At 39.1% G+C, this 21,897-nt stretch overlaps 1 protein-coding gene across 1 annotated transcript; it reads left to right on the top strand.

Moving 5' to 3' along the window:
• The first annotated feature begins 601 nt into the window (after positions 1-601).
• LOC115787949 (cdc42 homolog) lies at positions 602-20,494 on the top strand. The gene is made up of 6 exons (XM_030740753.1): positions 602-678; positions 7,917-8,021; positions 18,426-18,498; positions 19,021-19,130; positions 19,362-19,559; positions 20,330-20,494. The coding sequence occupies exons 2-6, from the start codon at positions 7,917-7,919 to the stop codon at positions 20,417-20,419; spliced, it is 576 nt and encodes a 191-aa protein (XP_030596613.1). The 5' UTR covers positions 602-678; the 3' UTR covers positions 20,420-20,494.
• The last annotated feature ends 1,403 nt before the right edge of the window (positions 20,495-21,897 follow it).

The following is a 21,897-nucleotide window of genomic DNA, read 5'->3' as shown; positions in this document are numbered from 1 at the left end:
GTTTTGTTGTTGATATTCTTTTTTTGTTTATTTTTTAAAATTAAAGATATTGTTACCAGCGGTGGTGGTAATTTAAGTACAGGCAGATGGTGATCTTTGTCTTCTTTATTTTTAACCCAGAAAATTCAATAGTTTTCACATATAGCTTGATTTTCTGAAATTAAATTTCTTCTTTCAGCTTCTCCCTTTAGGGGGCGCCACAGTGGATCATCTGGCTCCACCACACCCTATCCCCAACATCCTCTGGCACACCAACCCTCTGCATGTCTTCCTTCGCTACATCTATGAATCTTCTCTGTGATCTTCATCTTTTCCTTCATACGCAGCATGCTTTGTCCAGTATATCCTCTATCCATCCTCTGCACATGTCCTAACATCTCAGCCATGCCTCTCTCACTTTTTCTTTAATAAAAGGGGAAAAGTCATGTATCACAATGCCTGTTTATTATTATTGTGTATTTAACAAACGTTATTAACTGAAGTAAAACAAGTTTACCGCCGGATACATAAAAACAATTAATAAACATTTTTATAAATCAAAAATAATAAAAACAGAGGAACCTGAATACAACACCGGTCACAGTTCCGCCTTTCGCCCGCGTGAGGAGGGGTAGTTTACAGGAAGCACCTGAACGTCGCACGGCACTGCCAGCAGTCCAGCGGCTGTGGCTCGAAAAGGTAGGAGCTGAGTTACCGATTACCGACGAAAAACACCGGAATACCTACAGAGAAGCAGCAGGATGTGTTAGAATAATCTTCACATAATTAAAACTGGCTGTTAGTCGGCTGACAGCTAACTCTGCTAACCGGCAGCTGTTAAAACTAATGGTTTCCTTAAGCTAAATTTAAGATAGCTTCGCTGTTAAATCTCTGCCCAAAGTTACCGGTAGGACTTTTTGTTGTTTGTTTTATTCGTTTAGTTATTTATTAAGAGATAAACTACATTTACGGCTGTTATGTTTACTGAAAAACTACAAGTGTCCCTTAAATGTTCTGTTTTGTTGTATTTTTCGTTTAAATCCGTGTAAGCAGGTGTGTAACTTCGCGTTAGCTTAGCTGCAGTTACCGAGTTTCGCAGGAGTGAAACTTTTAATCACTAACTTTTAACCGCTCACAAGCTGCCAATAAGCAGCGACGTTACGCCTAGTGCATACAAATCTGTACGCAGTCAGTGCCCAGGCATCAGGCCTGCGATGAAATCTTATTTTAAGTAAATACCGCAGCTTGATATGCGGAAGTGAATGAAAAGCAGCTGGACTTGAATTGGATATTTAACCGTTTACGGCTCAGAAACTCGATATTATAAGTCTGAGTCGTCTGTGTTTGCCTAGGGGCTGTTGGCTCGCTTGTTTGATGAGTCGGTGTGATTTAACTGAGTGCTGTTGTCTGTAAATGTAAAGAAAATTTATCCCAGATTTGATAATGAAAGGTGTGTCTCATGTAACACTTGTAAGCACCATGCTGGCCTCTCTGCTGTCATATTGGAACTTTGTATATTTTAGTTGCAAGTCACAACTTGTTTTCAGCCAGAATAAGTAACGAGTAATGGCAAGTCTCAACACACAATTAATCTTAGGTCTTTATAGTCTTTTTTATAATCTGAAGCAAAAATGGCCAACAGTCACTGTTTACAGCTTAAAGGGGTGTCTGGGACCATAATGGAAAAATAAGTGTGCACACTTTATTGTGTAATCCTGGTTTCTTATGCCGGGTTTTATTTGTGTGCGCTCTGGCTGTGAGTAACCGAATAAACTAAACTAAAATATGCAAACCAAATATTGGTATTTTGTTTCTAGCATAAATAAACCACTATCTTGTTGGTCTGTGAGTGTGTGAATGATCCAGATGTTAGTATTATTACAGCCACAGCGATTGATCAGCCTGTCCGCAAATACAGTGAAATTTATCACTGTCAGTTGCTGTTATCTGTTGTGTCCATGAGCTGTATGTAAAGGATGGGATGAAGCTTCAGTATTTTTATTTTGGCTGCTGTCTTGTTTTTTCTGAGTCAGGACTGACCATATTGAGTAGGGACGTGCTCAGTTATATCAAAGATCTATAAATCTCTGTGCCTCAAAAGATTTATATTAGAATGTTCCAGATTCCTGTTTGTTTTAATTTAAAGATCACAAATAGCTCTTTCAAACTATATAAGACCATTTAAGACTTTTACATTAATATTTTCATCATCTCTTTCTCATTACCTCTTTCTCCTCCTTCCTCTTCACCTCAATCCTCATCTCCTGAACTGAAGACAGGGCTCTAGCATAAGAAAACATGCATCAGCTTTCTTATTAATATGCTTATATTGTCACAGTTGGTTATTGGCGGTAGATCAGACATGTGACCATCCCGTCTCTGGACAGCTGACAACAAGCCAGCTAAACAATATCAGCTAATGTTATGCCAGCTTATTGTTAGGCTCGAGTGTCCTAAAAATCACACACTCCCTCTGATAAACAGTTTGATTGCATTCTTACATCGAGTGAGAGGTTATTCACTGTCACTAAGTCTGACAACATTGGATCCACTTCAAAGAACGTTTCATTAACATTGGCAAAAACAGCAGCACAGCACAGAAAAGTTCAGGATATCCTCAGCAACTTACCTCAGTATTGCTGTCATCAGACAGAAGTGAGCATCACTTCAGATGTGGACACTTCACACCCGGCATTTTATAGCTGAGGTAAACGGTGATCTGACAACCTACACTTAGTACAGATGAACGCCAGCCAGAGTGTTTGAGGTGACTCTGGGGTTTAAAACCTTAAATATTGCAAAATATTTGTCACATATCCATTTTTTTTATTCCTGAAGTGTTGATATTATTCAAATATAAAATACAGTATGTACAAAACTGTTTGTATGCACAAACGGTGGTAGAAACACGCCAGCGGCAGTTATGCTGTAAAGATGGATGAAAGATGTAGGCACCATGATGTCACCCACTGGTTAATAAAGTTCCCTCCCAAGCTTGCAGTCAGTCAAGTCAAGTCACATTTATTTATATAGCACATTTAAAAACAACAAAGGTTGACCAAAGTGCTGCACATAGAGATAAACAGGATAAAAAGGCAATAATAAATTAATTAATTAATTAAAACAACACAACACAATCAGAAGTCAGCAATCATCTAATAGGATGTTACATTGCAGCCAAATGCTAAGGAAAAGAGATGTGTCTTTAATAAGGATTTAAACGAGTCTACTGTCTGGGCTGAGTGAATATGGAAAGGAAGATTATTCCAAAGGCTTGCTGCTGCCACTGCAAATGCTCGATCACCTCTCAGTTTCAGCCTAGTTTTTGGTCTTTAAGAGTAGTTGATTAGATGACCTCAGAGCCCTTAGAGGCGTGTGTTCATGGAGTAGCTCGGACAGATACGAAGGTGGTAGTCCATTTACGGCTTTAAAAGTGAGCAATAAAATCTTAAAATCTTTTCTAAAACGGACAGGAAGCCAATGAAGGGATGATAAAACCAGGGTAATATGTTCATGTTTTGTTGTACCAGTTAAAAGATGAGCTGCTGCATTTTGGACCATTTGAAGGTGGTGCTGCAGGTGGTGATCTATGCCATAGTACAAGGAGTTACAGCAGTCCAGGCGTGAAGTGACAAAAGCATGAATGACTTTTTCCAGGTCCTTATACGGAAGATAGGGTTTTACTTTAGCAATGTCTTGGAGCTGATAAAAACTACTTTTAGTAACAGCACTTATTTGTTTATCCATTTTAAAACAGTCATCAAAAATAACACCCATATTTTTCACTGCATCATGGTAGTGAGGAGCTAACTGACTTGGAATGCCGGAGAAATTACTTACGGATCGAGTTTACCAAACCAAATAACCTCGGTCTTGTTATCATTTAAATTCAAGAAGTTGCTTTCCATCCAGGATTTAATGTCACTGAGACAGCTCATCAAGGGCTCCCATGGATCACTGCTGTTCAATCTGATGGGCATATACACCTGGATATCATCGGCAAAGCAATGAAAGGAAATATTATATTTCCTAAAATAGCTCCCAGAGGTAACATATACAGAGAAAAAAAAATTGGACCTAGAATGGACCCTTGAGGTACTCCACAATAAAGATGTGCTGCTGAAGAAAAACAATCTCCTAAGTGAACTAAAAACTCCTATTGGTGAGATAAGATCGGAACCAGGTCAGAGCGGTGCCTTTGATTCCAATTTCAAGATCCAGACGTGATAGAAGGATCTCGTGGTCCACTGTGTCAAAGGCAGCTGACAGGTCTAAAACCACTAAAACTGCAGGACTACCAGAGTCAACTGCTAAAAGCAAATCATTAAAAACTCTCAAAAGCGCAGTCTCTGTGGTGTGACGTGATCTAAAACCAGACTGGAACTTTTCCCACATGTCAAGTAGGCTTAGAAATGCCTGAAGTTGCTTAAAAACAACTGTTTCAAGGATCTTAGATAAAAATGTCAATTTAGATATCGGTCTGTAGTTTGCAATAACAGTGGGGTCGAGATTTCTCTTTTTAATTAGAGGCTGTACAACAGCATGCTTAAAGGCAGATGGAACACAGCCAGATGCGAGAGAGCTATTAATCAAAGTGAGAATGGTTTGACCCACCGAACCAAAAGCCTCCTTAAGAAGGCAAGAAGGAGCACGGTCTGTGGGAGAATTTACAGGCCTCATATGGTGAACCATTTCCTTTAGTGTGGACAGACTGACAGGTTCAAACTGCTCAAAAACCGCTCTGCTAGATAAAGATGCAGATGGGTAGGTTCCAGCCTGAAGTAATATAGGTCTAAAAGCAGAAATCTTTTCCACAAAAAAACTTCTTAAAACTCTCACACAGAGCAGGGCAAATTACTACTTGGTTTGCATCGCTGCGAGGGTTAGCTAGTGAGTTAAAAACATTAAAAAGAAAATGAGGCCTGTGGCTATTGAAACAATATTAGAGAAATAGGCCGACTTTGCATATTTCACTGCTTTCTGATATTTCAACAAGCAGTCATGCAGTATTTCTAAGGAGACATGGAGCTTATCCTTCTTCCATCTTCTCTCAGCACGTCTGCACTGCCGTCTTGAGGCGACAGTTTGTTGTGATTTGGCGCTATATAAATAAAATTGAATTGAATTGAATTAAAAGGGGCAATACCGTCTAAAATAGCAGTGCAAGTAGATAAAAAACAGTTCGCAAGATCCTCAGTGCTGAGACTAGAACAAAAGTCCAAGTTATTTAAGTCAGAGTTTCTAAACACAGTGGTAAAATCTACAGCACTTGAGGAGTTTACCAAGCGGACGCGATGGACAGAGGATCTTCGATTTATCACAGAATTGGGAACTGCTACCGTAAATAAAACAGGAAAATGATCCGATATGCCTAAGTCATGTATCTCGCTAGTAGAGACATCAAGTCCATAAGACAGCAGTAGGTCCAGTGTGTGACCTTTTTCATGTGTGGGGCCATGCACCAGTTGTCTTAAGTTAAAGGACTCAATGAGTGCGACAAAGTCTTTAACCAGCGGTCCACTCTTGCAGCATACATGAATATTAAAATCACCAACAATTAAAAGACGGTCATATTTCAGTATAAGACTTGTCAGCATATCGGCAAAGTCACTGATAAAATTCTTCATGCATTTAGGTGGCCGGTAGATCACCACACATACCACTGGAGGAGAAGAGTTTATTTCCCATAGCTACTGTACTAAAATGGTTTACTTTTTAAAAATAAGCCACATAATGAAAATTATCTGGATGCAGCTGAGGAACAACAGGGCATTGAGAGGACTCGGTTAGCACTAATTTTCCAAAATTGTTTCTGCTGACGAATGAATTCTGCAGACAAACCGGTGTCATCGTGCCTGCAAATGACTGGCCACCTTGTCCCTGATTTAGCTGAACTGTGCTGCCCCAAACAAAGAGCCAGTGATGAAGTGGCAGCACATAGTCCTCTAACCATTGTCCTTCTTAATGAAGCAGCAGAGTGGGTATGAGAGCTGCTCAGCATCAGAGAGGTCACAGGTTCTCTAGTCAGTGTGTAGTAAAACTGACCAGACACTGTTTCCATCAACCTGTCTCACACTCAAATCATGTGTTCACATCACTTGCGCTAACAAATTCTCCATTATAAAGTGTTGGAAAAATAATTTCCCCTACATTTTGATGACTTGTAAGGGTCTATACATGATCAATCAGTAAATGCCTCCCACCTGACCCCCTCACTGGACACAGCCTAGTGTCAAGTTGAGCCAAGTATCAAAATATAGGTAAAAAGATGACTTTCCATTTGAGAACTTGTTTTGACCAGCCACCCACCCCACATGGTGATATGACCCCTGAAATCTAACAGAAATGTTTGCAGGTTTTCTCCAGTGATTTATAAGAAAGCAGACCAAACACCCAGGGTAACTGCTGGTTTCTGTATTGTTCCCTTTTGCTATTGAAACTTATGATGTTTCCCGTGATGCTGATGGTTAATGTTGGAAAAATATTCTAAAACAAGATTTTGGCTTTAGATTATGACACTTGATTGATTTGGCTGATGTTTTTAACAATGCTTAAAGGTGTTTTTCAGCCCTGAAGTGTATGCAGAATATCTCCTGTAAGTTAGGCTCAAAAAAAAAAAAAAATAGCACTACCCCTCTGTACTTTGAGGGCCTGTAACACTCATAGTGTGAAGCTAAAAATTTGCATTTAATATATGTACTAAAGTTATTACAAAAATAAAAAAATAAAATAAACTGACCACAGAAAAGAGTAGGACCCAGGAGGGGAAAAGTGCCAGCATTTTATGTTTCTGTCGACCGACACCGTATGTAAAACACCGGGACACGACTAAAAGGTAATTAAAACACGCAATGCGCCTGCACTGGTATAAATGCCGGCAACAACATCGGCCACTCGGTTACGTGGTAGCAGCTGAAATCTGAATCGGTAAGCTGGAGGAGGTGGCTGGGGGAGAGGGAGGTCTGGGCTGCACTGCTCAGGATGCCGGCCATCGCGGCCCGGACAAGAGGAAGAAAATGGATGGATGTTTGTATTGTTTTGATCCGTATTGTAAATTGTAGAGCAACGAGCATCGTTCATAATGCATGGCACAATGCACCACACTTTTAAGTCACAATTTATTCGGTTTTCAGATGTTATTTTCTTATATTCAATGATGTGTGAACACCGTTTGCAGTAACGTGTTTTCATATATTTATATCGATTTTATGTTTTTATTCTTCGTTGTTCAGTGTGCAGCATAATGCGCGATGTTCTGTGCCGCACAGTTAGCATTTAAAGTGCAATTCATCATAGAAGAAGAATTAATGGTTTCAAATCCCTTTGTTTAGGCAGTTTTTCACATTGTTCACTAAGCGGACATAAAATTTAATTTGATATCTGAGTTTTTCTTAGTTTTAGGCTAGTCTAATTTTTTTCCTTGCTTAGTCGACTAAGAAATTAGTCGCCAGGAACATCCCTAGTCCTGATATCTTTCCTTTTTTCTTAACTAGCCGATGCCCACACTACAGTATTGTTTAGTCTAGTTGTGCTGTTGCCAAACTGATGTACTTAGTCACGTTGAGATAAGTAGAAAAATAGGGGTGATTGATGTCATTGATATGCTAAAAATGGGCCATTTTAGCCCACTGCTAGGTTGTTGCTGGTCATGCAACTTTGTGGATAAAAATGTTAAGTCTTATTGTGAAATTAAAATTTAATTATTTTTATATGTGCATAAATGCTATAAATAAATCATTTTAGCCCGTTGCTAGGTGGTTGCCAGGCAACATGATGACATCATAAAATATGATCTAGATGAGAACCTTCAGGGGCTGAAGGTGCAATTGGGTGCCTGTTTGGTTGCTCAGATCCTCATGGTGTAAACGAAAGAAACAAATGAGCACACAAAGATTTAGTTTGTTATAGTAAGAAGCTTACCTCTTTCTCCTCCTCAGATGCAGACTATAAAGTGTGTGGTGGTGGGTGACGGTGCAGTGGGAAAGACATGCCTGCTCATCTCATACACAACCAACAAGTTTCCTTCCGAATATGTTCCCACGGTGAGTAGCTGTAAACAAAGCAGTGTTTTCACTAGGGCTGCAATAATTCGTAGACATAATTGATGATGTCGACTACAAAATATAGTCGATGTGGAATTTTAATGTCGACATGTTCTAAAACAACGTATGTGATTTTGTAACTGCAATACACAACAGGAAGATGTGGGGGCAGTATTGCCTCCATTGTCTGCCAATAACAACAATACCAATGAAGAAGAACGTGAACAACGTAACAATGGTGGAACAGAGAAGAGGGTGGAGAAAATGAAAGAAAATAGAGACAGATTGTCAAAGGTGTGGGAGCATTTGACAGAAACAAAAATAAAGCTGAATGCAGACTGTGCAAAGCAGAGCTTTCCTTCCACAGCAGCATCGCTGCAATGATGAGCGTTTATGGCAGGCCGTTTTAACATAAAATCCGATTCACCACACTTGCATTCCAGATATCTGAAATTGATTTATGGCTACACCTATTAGTAAATTAAGATATCTCTAATTATATTTTGACTTGACAAAATACCTATTTGAAATATCTCTAATTACATTCTGACTAGTTGAAATGTCAGATTTACCATTGAGTTGTATGGCGGCTTCAATTCAAGATATCTTCAATGAATTACTGACTATCTGAAACACATTTCAGATATCTACAATTAAATTATGACTAGTCATGACGTGAATTCAAGATATCTTTTTTTATTCTGACTAGTCATATTTCTAATGAAAGATTTCTTAAATGTCACCCTAATTAAAGATATCTTAAATGTATTTTTAGATAGGCAATATATAATTTTGAATATTGCAAATTCAATTCTAGATATCTTGAAAGCAAATAATGACTAGGCAAACTAAATTAGAGATATCTAGAGCTGTAATTTTGGCTAGTCAAAAAGCCTTTTAAGTTATCTCCAAATGAATTACAGATATCTTGAATTAGATGGCTTTTCTATTTAAGATATCTTAAATTAACATTCTGACTAGTCAGAATGACGTTTGAGATATCTTGAATTACGGAGCATTTTGGCCAAATGTTTATAAACTCAGCTCAGTACAGCACGAGGGGGGTTACATGCAATCGCTTAATTCAGATATCTAAAACGTAATTTTGACTAGTCATAATTACGTTTGATATAACTTAAATTGTAATTACGGATGTGTGACCCGTCAAATGACGAATCCGGTGATGTCATTTGAGATATCTTGAAAGGAATTTTGATTCGTCAAAATGTAATTGAAGATATCTTGAATTATTATTCTTACTAGTCAGAATGTTATTGCAGATATCTTAAATTACCATTGTGGATAGTCAAAATGCAGTTTTTTTTTAGCTCTGCACCCTGGAGCTGTGATGTTAGTGCGTCGTTGATACCTGTTAATGTTTGCACAAAAATGTTTGTTAGTTTACCTGTCGGGAACATGCTCTCATGGATGATTGCTAAGTGCCGCCATTTCAGTGATGTTAGCTAACGAGTGAAGGACAATAGCAGCAGTTACGTTGGCTCCAATTTTTTTTTCTCACATTAATATCCGCATTAATTCTGAATAGTAATCCTCTGTATGAACTGAATCATCTGTAAACATTTCAGCTGTTTTGGATGGAAAAATATTTTTGATTTGAAGCCTCATTTGAACTTTTGGGCAGAGGCCATTTTTATTCATTTGCACATATTTTCATTTAAAAATAAAAACTGCATTCATTTTAATAGGCATTATTTATTTGATATTTATTCTGATGGTCACATTAATGTTAAAAATACATTTGATTAGTTTCAAACTTGTATTTTTATGGCTCATTATTTTGTGAGAAGAGAACAACAAGGTGATATTAACAGGTGGGCAGGCTTGAACAGGTGAGGTAAGACTGAAATAATCATTGACTAATCAATAAAATTGTCAGATTATTTGACTACCAAAATAATCTTTAGTTGCAGCCCTAGTTTTCACTGCAGAAAACTAATGAAAGTGTGGTGACATACAGCAGCAGCAGGGCCTTCAGGTTACTGTTACTCGTGTGCAGCTCTTTCCTGTCACATGTTCTCAGATAACTGCTGTATGTGGTTTACCTGAACAGGTGTCTGCAGTAAACTACAGGAGAATAATGTCACAGTATTGATTCTGCTGCATTTACAGCACGCACATACTTTTCCAGTTCAGTGAGAGTATTGTTCATATTTCAGCAACATGTTTGTTTTTCCACAAATAGGAATGATTACCAAAACTTAAAAAGAACGCATTGTAATAGGTTGTAATAATATTTTTTAAACTCTCGAGTGAGAAAGCTTTTGGCAACTAAAATGACCAAGTGGGGGGCCATTCATGACCCTGTTACATTTTACCAGAAATACTTTTTAAATGGCTCTGTCTGTGTTCATTATACCTGACGGATATTTAAAAATATTCGGTTAAGTAAATAATGATGGTTTTTAATTTTTTTTTTTTTAAGCAAAAAGGTGTTAAACACAAATCCCATTAAAGTATGTTGTATGTTTAAATACTAGATTGTAACATGAACTTGTAACAAGTTACAATCAGTTTTTATTGTTTGTTACTTTAATTCTTAACTGTAAAACAAAACACATTTTATTTGTAGCTGCAAAATTTTAAATGGTTGGTGCAGAAACATTGAAAATCAAGGGTGCTGCAGCAGAAATTCCCACTGCAATGGTTTAAAACATTAAGATGTACTGATTAGGAGACTTGTAATAAATTCAAAGACTGTAATGTTAAAAAACGAGTATTTCCATTAGTCTGCCACAAGGAAAACTGTGACGAGTTATAGCAGCAGTATAGTGACAAATTCTTTAGCATAGAAGTGGACACAGTGGAAAACAGCTGTCCTGGATACAAGTAAAAATTAAAACCGCAAGTGTGGCGCGCGTCAACCCGTGGCGCACTCGGAGGTTTTTTGATTGTGATGGTGTACAGAAAGTCTGTAACAAGTTTCATTCATTTATGGGAAAATACACTGCTCAAAAAAATAAAGGGAACACTTAAACAGCACAATATAACTCCAAGTAAATCAAACTTCTGTGAAATCAAACTGTCCACTTAGGAAGCAACACTGATTGACAATCAATTTCACATGCTGTTGTGCAAATGGAATAGACAACAGGTGGAAATTATTGGCAATTAACAAGACACACCCAATAAAGGAGTGGTTCTGCAGGTGGGGACCACAGACCACTTCTCAGTACCTATGCTTTCTGGCTGATGTTTTGGTCACTTTTGAATGTTGGTGGTGCTTTCACACTCATGGTAGCATGAGACGGACTCTACAACCCACACAAGTGGCACAGGTAGTGCAGCTCATCCAGGATGGCACATCAATGCGAGCTGTGGCAAGAAGGTTTGCTGTGTCTGTCAGTGTAGTGTCCAGAGGCTGGAGGCACTACCAGGAGACAGGCCAGTACACCAGGAGACACGGAGGAGGCCGTAGGAGGGCAACAACCCAGCAGCAGGACCGCTACCTTGACTTGTTTTAAGGACATTACATCAAAGTTGGATCAGCCTGTAGTGTGTTTTTCCACTTTAATTTTGTGTTTGACTCCAAATCCAGGCCTCCATTGGTTAGTAAATTTGATTTCCATTGATGATTTTTGTGATTTTGTTGTTAGCACATTCAACTTTGTACAGAACAAAGTATTCAATGAGAACATTTCATTCATTCAGATCTAGGGTGTGTTATTCAAGTGTTCCCTTTATTTTTTTGAGCAGTGTATATCTTTTGCTCTCCATATAAACCCAATGCATTTATTGGAGGGTGGTCATGTCTCCAGTGTGCAAAATAGGGCATGGGTCTGATTGACTTTTTTGATCAGGATGATGTCAAGACTGTCTGTAACCAATTTCATACATTTCGGAGAAACTAATTTTGTGGATGCTATACAAATTTTCATTTGCTTCTGTAGGGGGCGCTCTTGCATTTATGGCCTTGAATCTATAGTTATGGGTTCAGCCTGGGTGTGTACATGAGTGATTACATTTTAAGCTTGATCTGGCAAAGCATGTGTGAACAAGTGCACAAACAATTTTGGTGGCGAGGGAGAAAAACAAATGCCAATTTCAACAACCTGGTGTGACAAGGCCATTTAGTATTTTGTAAAACCTTGCACAATCTTTGATGGGCTACTTGTCTAGATGATCTGGAGCCAGTTTGGTCTCAATGGGTGAAATACCTTTAGGAGGAGTTGATTCAAATAGGAGGCCTGAAAATGGCAAAAATTGACACCTTCAATGGAAGATGGCTGACTTCCTGTAGGGTTTTGGGTATGGGTCCAACAGACTTTTTTTGTATGTCTTAGGGTGTTACATTAGCCTGCAAAATTTCAGAGATGTAGATAAAATGTAGCTCCAGGGCTACGCAAAAAACATGGTATTTCATGATATTTCCAGGTCCCACTAGGTGGCGCGCTAACATTTAGGGACTTAATGCATATCATTGTGTTCAGGGCGGGAGGCTTATCAAACCACTAAAGTTTGAGGCAGATTGGGCAATGTGGCTTTGAGTGACGGCCTTTTTTGTGTTCATGGCGAAAAACCAAAAGTTGCCATCCTGCCAGGGTCACGCCCTTTGGCAAAAACTCAGTTTTGAAAACAGTGTAAGGCTGACTCAAGGCTTTCCAGAGGAAATTTGAGATGGTTCAGCTCAACCACCTTGGAGCTGTACCTCAAAGTGTAAAACATGACATTTCCTGCTCCCACTAGGTGGCGCTGCGACTGTCAGTAAATATTATCATATGTATGGGTTCAGGGGCGGACCGTCATCCTACTGTGGAAGTTTGATCCAGATTGGATAATGCAGGTTTGAATGAGAGACAATCAAAATTTCCTGGCGAATGGTCGAAATTCACTGTGGTGTCACGGCCCTGCCCTCTGGTGAAACCTCACCATTTTTGAAATTTAGATTCCCCCTGGTGTGTAGATAAGACAAAACAAATATAAAGTTGACAACATCCAAAATTATTAGAGAGAGTATAAGGGCAGGAAATGGCTAAAATCAGCCATTTGATTCAAAATGGCGGATTTTCTGTTGGGTTTAGGCCATTGGACCCTGTGGGGTTTTTTTGTTCGTCTGGACATGTTACATATGTGTACCAAATTTCATACATGTACGTGAAACACAGCAGTGGGAATTGAACTAAAGGTGGCGCTGTAGAGCCATTTTGAAAGGGCCATGCCTGAAACCATTAAAATACTTAAATTTTCACCAGACCTGACGTGTATGAGTTTTTGAGCATGTTTAGGCCCTTAAAAAAGCAATTCATTTGCCTAAATGTTCAAAGCACTTAAAATAGGGCCTTTGCACAGGTTGTGCTCAGGCCCTAATATTTATTATGTCAGATCCTATAGTTGTACACTTTTCCACACATGCATGAACCCGGAACACTATTTTTAAAAAAACAGGTGTTACACATCATTTCCCTGAAGCCCTAAACTTTCTAGTCCTTGCTGTTTTTGTGTGTGTGCATGTGTGTTTGTGTGAGTACAGCTGGCGATTATGTGTCTGTACACTGTAGAAATGTGTGCTTGTCTCCTGACACATCCTGTTTGATTTGTGAGTATTCAGAAGCGTTGTGTAACGCTGCAGCAGCAGGAAGCAGCATCGTGGTCTCTGCAGTGTGACGCACACGTGGTCCAGACCACCACCTCAGCTCAGCTGCCCTCTCTGTGGTTTGCTGCGATCAGAAAACGGCTTACTGATTGTTGCCATGCAGGACAATATCCAAATGTTTCCTAATTGACGATGGGCAGGTCCGGTGACTGGTGGCTGCAAACTGATGAGTAATTCTTGTGCATTTTCTGCTGGTCTGTCAGCAGGCAGCACAGTTTAAGAATTGCAGAAGCATCAGTGCTGACTCAGCTTTTATCTCCCTCTTCCTGTCAGACTGTCCATCTTGCTCACCTCCCTTCCCCTCCACTATTTTTTTTAACTCTTTGGTATGAATGCTGTGCAACTACCAGTTATTAAAACAAGATCTTCCTGTTTTAAGTTTTATGATTAAGATTTTTGTCATAATCAAGCAGGCGTACCCTGCAGTGTACTACTTCTATTGAAGTCTTCATTTTTTTTGTCTTACATTTATACTTTTTTTGATAGCATTCAACCAATATGGTTTTGTTTTTTGTCAGAGCTGATACTAATTATCAGTAATTAAAAAGATATGCTTCACTCATTTAAATGTTGCACATTAAAAACATACTGGCACAGGGAAGCTGTCACTTAAAAACTCTCCTGCTTAATTCCTAATGATTGATACCTGTCATGTGTGCCAGGTATGTAATTTTAGCTTACGGTGCTGCTGATATGTCATTTATCATAAGTGGACCAGACAAGTAAACTAATGCACAAAAATGACTTAGTTTTATCCCTTTCTGTCAGTTGAAAGTGTGTGCTCTTTGTGGAAGCATTAATGAACAAAATGAATTATGCATTTTTTAACCCTTTAATACTGAGCCTGTCGCCAGCGACAGAGCGTACTTCAAAAGTGCCGCCGTTCGCTGACTTCGAGCAACAATTACCATAATAACCCTATATTGGTTGTGAAGCACAATTTCTAAGCTTTCTGAAACCGTTTGAATTTTTCAGATAGGACAAACATTGCGTAATTACGGTAACTCAAAGTTCCTTTGATCAGCCGCCTCAGTGGTGATATGCTCTGTGTTGAACAGCTGTTCGCGGCAAGTAAGGGCAGTTAATGGGTGCTTCAGCAGCAATTACAGCTGTTTATAGGGTTAATACAGATTGCAGTGGACGTATAAAAGCACAAAACCCTCATATCAAGACTATTTTGCAGCTAAAACAAGAGTAGTATCCAAGATCAAGAAGTACTTTTAACTTTTCATACATTTGCTCTGATATGCAGAAACGCTGACATCAGCACTGCAAACATTGATTATACTTGCTTTGATATTTGAGAATAAATGTGTAAAACATTAGTCAAGCTATCATTAAACAAGGGACAATAAAAATGAAAAATGCTGCTTTAACATTTATTTAAATTGTATTATTGTTTAAAATATTGTCCACTATACAACTGTAAGATCATATTTTTAGAATAAAGTTATTATTCAAGACACAAAATATAGTTTTCAAAGAAAAAGCAAGACATCAAGAACAGTGTTGTATCGTTCTCAGATTTGGGTGTTTATTTCTTTAAAATATGACTGTTAATCATCAGTGAAGATTCATACAGCTTCATACACTCCATCAGATCGGCAGAACATTTTCATCATTCAGCAGCAGTTATGTATTTTTTTTGATTGCTTAGTGTTACATTGTTTGTATTCATACACAATGGCCTGTTCCTGCCTATATTTTCCTGTCGTTATTACTCAGTGTAATAATAACAGAAAATACTTTATCTTGAACTTTAGAGAGTGGTAATCATGTGTCTTTAATGAGAATAATGAGAAGTTTAGACACTAAAACAAATCCATCTACTCATTATTCTCCTGGCGGTCGATTTCACACTTGCTGTTTCACCTGAGTTTTTTTTTTTTGTTTTTTTTGTTTTTTTTTGTTTTTTTTGGTCATTGTTTTGTGTGTTTTGTGACTTCACGTCAGTGCTGCATTGTGTGACATTGTTTCCTGTCAATCTGCTGAGAAAAAAACCACCACAGGAACAAATCAGGAGATAGGAAGTCTCCTCCAGGAAGTAATTCCACACAAACAGGTCACCTTACGGGAATTTAATTTCACACCTGCAGGTTGTTTGTTGGTTCATTTCAGGCTATTGTTTGATACTGTATAAAACTGAAATACAGCACACTGTTCACAATGACTACAGATAAATACAGTTATAGTAACAGCAGTTTCCAGCAGCTTCTGTAGTCTGAGCTCCATCCCTACCCCATTATCATCAAATCTGTCATTGAAACATAAACTGCACTCTGATACATGAAGGTACAGCGAAGGGGTCAGTTATCAGTGTTTCTGCCCAAACTGGACCTGAAGAGTGTGTGTGTGTGTGTGTGTGTGTGTGTGTGTTATCTGTTTATTTTCTCAAGCTTAAAATAAACATTTTACTTTGGAAGATCAGAGCCTCTGCTGGGTGCTAAAATGTTTTACATGCAGGAAGAAACTCTGTTGACATTCAGCATCCAGCTATCATCTGCTGACTTGTCTCACCCAATCCACCTTAGGTGGTGTGGGCTCTATGACCAAACACACCTACTGGCCTGAAACCAACTTTCTACAGGACAACTATGTGTCTGCTGCCACCTCCAGTTCTTTAGGGATTTTGTTTACTGAGTAACATTTAAAGGAAATTCCTTGTAAAAAGACACATTGCTGTTAGTGCACACACAGCTTGGTCCTAAATGAAAGGGAATAAATAGGGCAGTTTCAGTCTTTCTGGAGGAAATAGCTTCTGAATGTGGTGACGTGCCTTATTACACAGGTGAGATGAGCTGCCTGAGGAAATCTGTCAGTTCATAGAAAGTGAAGGAAAAGTCTCATCAGGGCTCCGGGATGAAAGGTGGTTGTGTGAGTCGGCCTTTCTCTGCGACATAATGAAGCATCTTAATGTGTTAAACCTGCAGCTTCAGGGACGGGACCGCGTGATCATGCACACGTATGACGCAGTGAAAGCTTTTCAGGTCAATTTGCAGCTGTGAGAGGCGCAGATGCAAAAAGGGAATTTATGCCACTTTGCATGTTGCCATCAGAGCAGGCCTGCACTGCTGTGTTTGCAGCTGTGCTTTGTGCTGATAAACTGGACACACTGAGCAGGTTACGCAGTGTTTTTTCCCACTTTGACATGCTGAAACTCACATCACAGTTTTTACCTGAAAAATGTACAAATTGTCATCAGCTTGAAATATTTTTATTTTCCCTGATGTTATTCCTGAAGAAAAATATAATTTTATATTTTATTTAATGTGTTGAGAAAAAGTTGCTGTATTCAAATTCACATTGCTGATTAAAATATTTTCAGTTTTAGATGTTTAATAAATGTTAATCTTGTTTCAGTTTTGGCCCGTCGTATGATTGAGTTTGACACCCCTGCTCTATGTTTAATGAATAATTGTGTTAAATAAGATAAGTTATTGCCCAAAGTGCTCTTGTTTATGATTTATGCTACAATTGAGCAGCTTTACACTCAGCATTTCTTGAAGTTGTTGATGAAACATGTGGACATGGAGATATGCAACAAGTATTTCCAGTCACCTACCGTGAAGGTACCTGGTTATCTGCAGCATGAAGACAACCGAGATACCGAGATTAGCAGGCGTGTTTGGAATGCGCTGTTTGTTATTGTACATGACAGCAGCCTGAAGGTACGGCAGTGATTAAACAAAAGAGGCATGACAGGTCTGCTTTCCTGACAGTAAAGTAACATTCAGTTTCATCTCCTGTGAATCTCTTTAATCATTCAGTAATGATTATGTGAACAAATTAATATTTTAAGTGGACATGTTTATTTCCAGCTCCACATTTTTTATTCTTGGATGTACTAGAGTAGCTTTGCATGAGTCATAGCTCAAAAATAATCCTCGTTTATTTTACGCTGGGCCTAAGTGCAGCCTCTGAGTCCATTCTCTGTCTGAAACAAGCATTGAACCAACTTTCTTCTGATTGGCTGCCACTCACAAATAGGTTTGATCAGCAGGTGGGTGACAGTTATTGGCCTAAGATGACCATATTGTGGATATCTGCTCTGACTGACATACAGATCCAAGAGTAGAAAAAATGTTCAGAGCAGTCTGAAGTCTGAGATTTTGGCACAGTCATGACTGACCTCAGTACTTGAAACACTGGCCATGCATCATATGAACTTTAACGTTTGGAGCAGATGGTATGACAGAAAAGAAAAAAATCAAAATAGGTCCTATAGTGCTGTCAAAATCACATAGTAATCGTATTATAGTATTATATTTCCCCCCTCATATAGTAATATAGTGTAGTAATAACTTACTAAAGCTTTGAAATAGATTTTATATATATATATATATATATATATATATATATATATATATATATATATATATATATATATATAATATCATCTGTTTCAAATAAAAATATTGTGGACAAAAACCCCTCCATCCAGTGCATATTATAAAGTACTGTATCAGTGTGTGAGTAAATGGGTGACATGGCTTATGGCTTATAGTGGAGAGTGGCTTTGAGTGCTGAGTAACAGAAAAGTCCTGTTTAAATCCTCGTCTATTTATATACTTCAGGAAACAACAGTTTAATAAAAATGCTCATGTTTTAGCCTTTTTACCTTTGAATACTTGAGCTGTGTGACTTTGGTTCTTGACCACAAACTGATTCGTTGGGGAAGAACTTTCTTTTTCATGGATTTAACGAGTCAAGAAGCCTTCTTCCAGTTTACTTCCTTTTTTGGTTTCTGCTCTCTTGGCCTTATTTCCTCACTCCGTGCCCTCTTTGTACCTCAGGTGTTCGATAACTATGCCGTGACGGTGATGATCGGCGGAGAACCGTACACTCTGGGACTGTTTGACACTGCAGGTAAAGAAATCCATACAACACTAACTTCAGTAAGTTAACCCAGAACTCACTTGTTGGAGCTGTGACTCCCTAATTTTTATGGAAGGGTATTTTTAGTCAAAACGATTAAAAAATCTAAAAATGAAACTAAATCAATGTGCTCAACCCCTTCTGTCACAAACATGACAATTTTAAAAGGTTAACTTTGTGAAATCTTAATTTTTGCCTGCAACTCCACAGAACTCATTCAGGACTGTTTCACTAGCACTTCCGATCAAACAGGACATCTCTCAGTGGGAGTTTTTGGTAGTGGAGCTGAGGCCCAGCAGTCAGACACAGTTCCTTATTTTAGCATACCTGTTTATTAAACCAGCCAAGCTCCCAACATTATACCATCACAGTATGCGGAAAAACAAATACACACTGTACAGTTATGGGAGTCTCTTTGGATTGACTCACTTTTGGAACCCACCTCCAGTAGGCGTTAGTGGACCAGCAGTTTCTTATCTCTGTTTTGACTTCATTTTGTGTCTCCCCCTGCAGGTCAGGAGGACTACGACAGACTGCGACCCCTCAGCTATCCTCAGACAGACGTCTTCCTCGTCTGTTTCTCTGTCGTATCACCGTCATCCTTTGAGAACGTCAGAGAGAAGGTTTGTTTACTTGTTCTCCCTTTTTGTTGTGGCTTAATGTTAATTTGATGCACATTCACATCACTTTCTTATTTAAGTACAGCAGAAAAATCAGAACTGAAAACACCATCAGCTTTATTTTAAGTCTAAATGTGTTTGGAGTCTAACTTGAAGGACACAGAGCAGAGTGCAGGCCACCTGGAGTCGCAGTAAAAGTCCATCAAGTCTGACCTTGACCTCGTCTTTTCACAGTGGGTGCCAGAGATTTCACATCACTGCCAACGGACGCCCTTCCTGCTGGTCGGGACTCAGGTGGATCTGAGAGATGACAGCAGCACCATGGAGAAGCTGGCAAAGAACAAACAGCGAGCCCTGACCTTCGAGAGCGGAGAGAAACTGGCCCGTGAGCTGAAGGCCGTCAAATACGTGGAGTGTTCAGCGCTGACGCAGGTACAGAGAAAGCGATTTTCAGGTTTTGGTATCTATAAGTGTCCAGGTAAACTGATGATGTCAGAGGAAGTGTCAACCATGTGTCTGAGTGTTGCAGCATTTAGCTGCTAAACTGACCAATGTCCAGATGGGGAGCTGAGAACTCGTTGGTTAGTCTGATGTGTTAGCATGTGCTCATTTTTGTGTGTGCCAGTCATGGTTTTACAATTGGAGATAAGATTTTAAAAATCTGTTTAACAAATAAATCATCATCAGTCACATTCCTGTATGTTACAGCAAATTTTCAAAATGAGCTTCATGATGTGTTCAGTATGACCTGAAAGTGGCATTTGAACCCGTATCAAGGAAGCATTAACTGAGGTGGCAAAGCAGGGAGGCAGAAAGAGATCGTATTCCCATAGACTTCCATACAACCTGAGCCTCATTCCCTTATTTTTTACCGGCAAAGTAAACAAAAATATTACAAATATTTCTGGTCAGCAATCTTTCCTGTACTGCAGTTATATTGAGGGGTGGTCCATGTGAGGACAAAAACTCCCGTCACTCAAACGCTTCCAGTAACTTTTATTTAATTTTTTTTATTGCAAGTAAAATTGAGACCTGCAGAGATCTGTGGCAGAATGACATAAATGATCTGATGGTCTTAAGTAGGAATCGATGAGAAGACTGCTCCACCTCAGTCTAAAGTCAGACTTTTTCATTTCCACTGTTTCCTTTTTGGGTTTTGTTTCTTGTTAAATTGAAGGGTCTCTTTCTTCTTGTTTCTTTAGAGAGGACTGAAGAACGTGTTTGACGAGGCCATCCTGGCAGCTCTGGAGCCTCCGGACACCAAACCCAAAAAGCGCTGTGTCCTGTTATAGACGCCACATGAAGAAGACGAGGGGGAGGAGAAGTTGGAGGTGGACCGGAAGGAGATTATTAACTCTGATGGGAACTGTAGGGGTGGGGTGGGGTGGGGTGGGGGGTTTAAACAGTGCCTTCAGCCATAGTGACTTAACGTGGGTGGGGTGTTAGAGCAGACAGGCGCTTTATTTTTCATCACCATAACATGACTAACATGTTTGAGCAGCACTCCTCACTAACCCGGAAACAGGGTGTTAATAATGGCAGGAAGCAGGCTGAGCAGGACAAGTTTGAACCTCTGATGCTTTTAAGACACGAACAATGGACACAGTCACGTTTGCAGCTGAAACTAAAAAGAACATCATAAAAACTCTTGAAAAGTTTAGGAGCTGTATAAAATATTGGAAATGCAATTTGCGAACATTGTGTTGGGTCAGTAAACCGCTGCTTTATATTTGTGATATTGGTTTTAATGATTGATCTGCTGTTGATTTCATAGTTTGGAATGGTTTTGGTGTGCAGTAGCAGTAGGGGGCGCTACACACTAAACAGCCTCCATTTTTTTAAATGTCACATTTTTCACCTTAAAACCTAAAAAATTTTTAGTAATATTTTCTGTTTTTCTCTTATTAGCATAATTATTAAAACATGGTCCAGAAATGCAGACATTGAGACACATCACTCAAAGGATCCTGAACTGAATCCACTGGATAATTCTGCTAAAAACTGCTGAGGACGAGGCCAACGTGCTCTTAGACAAAACAGGAAATCTCTACAAGCTGCAGCAATTTCGTCTAAAACAGACTTTAGTTTTACCTCAAAATTAGGTTAAGTCATTGAGTACATTACCTCTGCTTAAAATGCAGTTTTGCAGATCTTAAAAAGTGTAGAATATAAGAGTTAGCGTTAATGCTGCATTTTTTTAGTCTGTCCAGTGTGGGGTTGTAGATGGATGGAGCCTATCCCAGAGGGAAAGCTGGGGTAGACCCTGGACAGATCTTCAGTCCGTCATTAAGATAGAGTGACAGTTCAGAATAAGTAAGTTGCATTCTGTGGGATGCTGGATTGAACTCATGCATGCAAACAGACCAGGGCATTCAAACCAGGAACCTTCTTGCTTTGAGGCGACAGTGCTAACCAACCACTGCAGCACCAGCAGACTTCTGCTCAGGTTTGTTTGAGAGCTGCATCTCGCCTTCACGCTGCTGCATGCTGTACGTGGTGGTTCCTGTAACTTAATGTGTAAAAGGAAAACTCAGACTGCTCCAAGCTGAACTAAACCGTTATTAACTTGACAGAAGTTGCACTTTAATGGACAACGCATGCATTTGTGCACACACTAGTTAACAGGACCTTCATCTATAGCCGAGATGTTGCAAACTTATTCTCATGTGGAAATGTATCTTTAACATCTTGAATTAACTGATATTCCTCAAGTTCCATCTGGCAACAGGACAAATGTGGGATATTCAGGAAATTTGGAGTCACAGGGGTT

The sequence above is a fragment of the Archocentrus centrarchus genome, chromosome 11 (assembly GCF_007364275.1).
Source record: "Archocentrus centrarchus isolate MPI-CPG fArcCen1 chromosome 11, fArcCen1, whole genome shotgun sequence".
In the NCBI taxonomy this organism is placed as follows: Eukaryota; Metazoa; Chordata; class Actinopteri; order Cichliformes; family Cichlidae; genus Archocentrus; species Archocentrus centrarchus.
This window is presented reverse-complemented; position numbering and strand designations above follow the sequence as displayed.

Excerpts from the sequence above, each read along its gene's own strand:
- LOC115787949 (XM_030740753.1), top strand. The coding sequence starts at position 7,917 with ATGCAGACTATAAAGTGTGTGGTGGTGGGTGACGGTGCAGTGGGAAAG. Across the intron at positions 8,022-18,425 it reads CTTCCGAATATGTTCCCACG|GTGTTCGATAACTATGCCGT; the intron begins GTGAGTAGCTGT and ends TTTGTACCTCAG. Across the intron at positions 18,499-19,020 it reads GGGACTGTTTGACACTGCAG|GTCAGGAGGACTACGACAGA; the intron begins GTAAAGAAATCC and ends CTCCCCCTGCAG.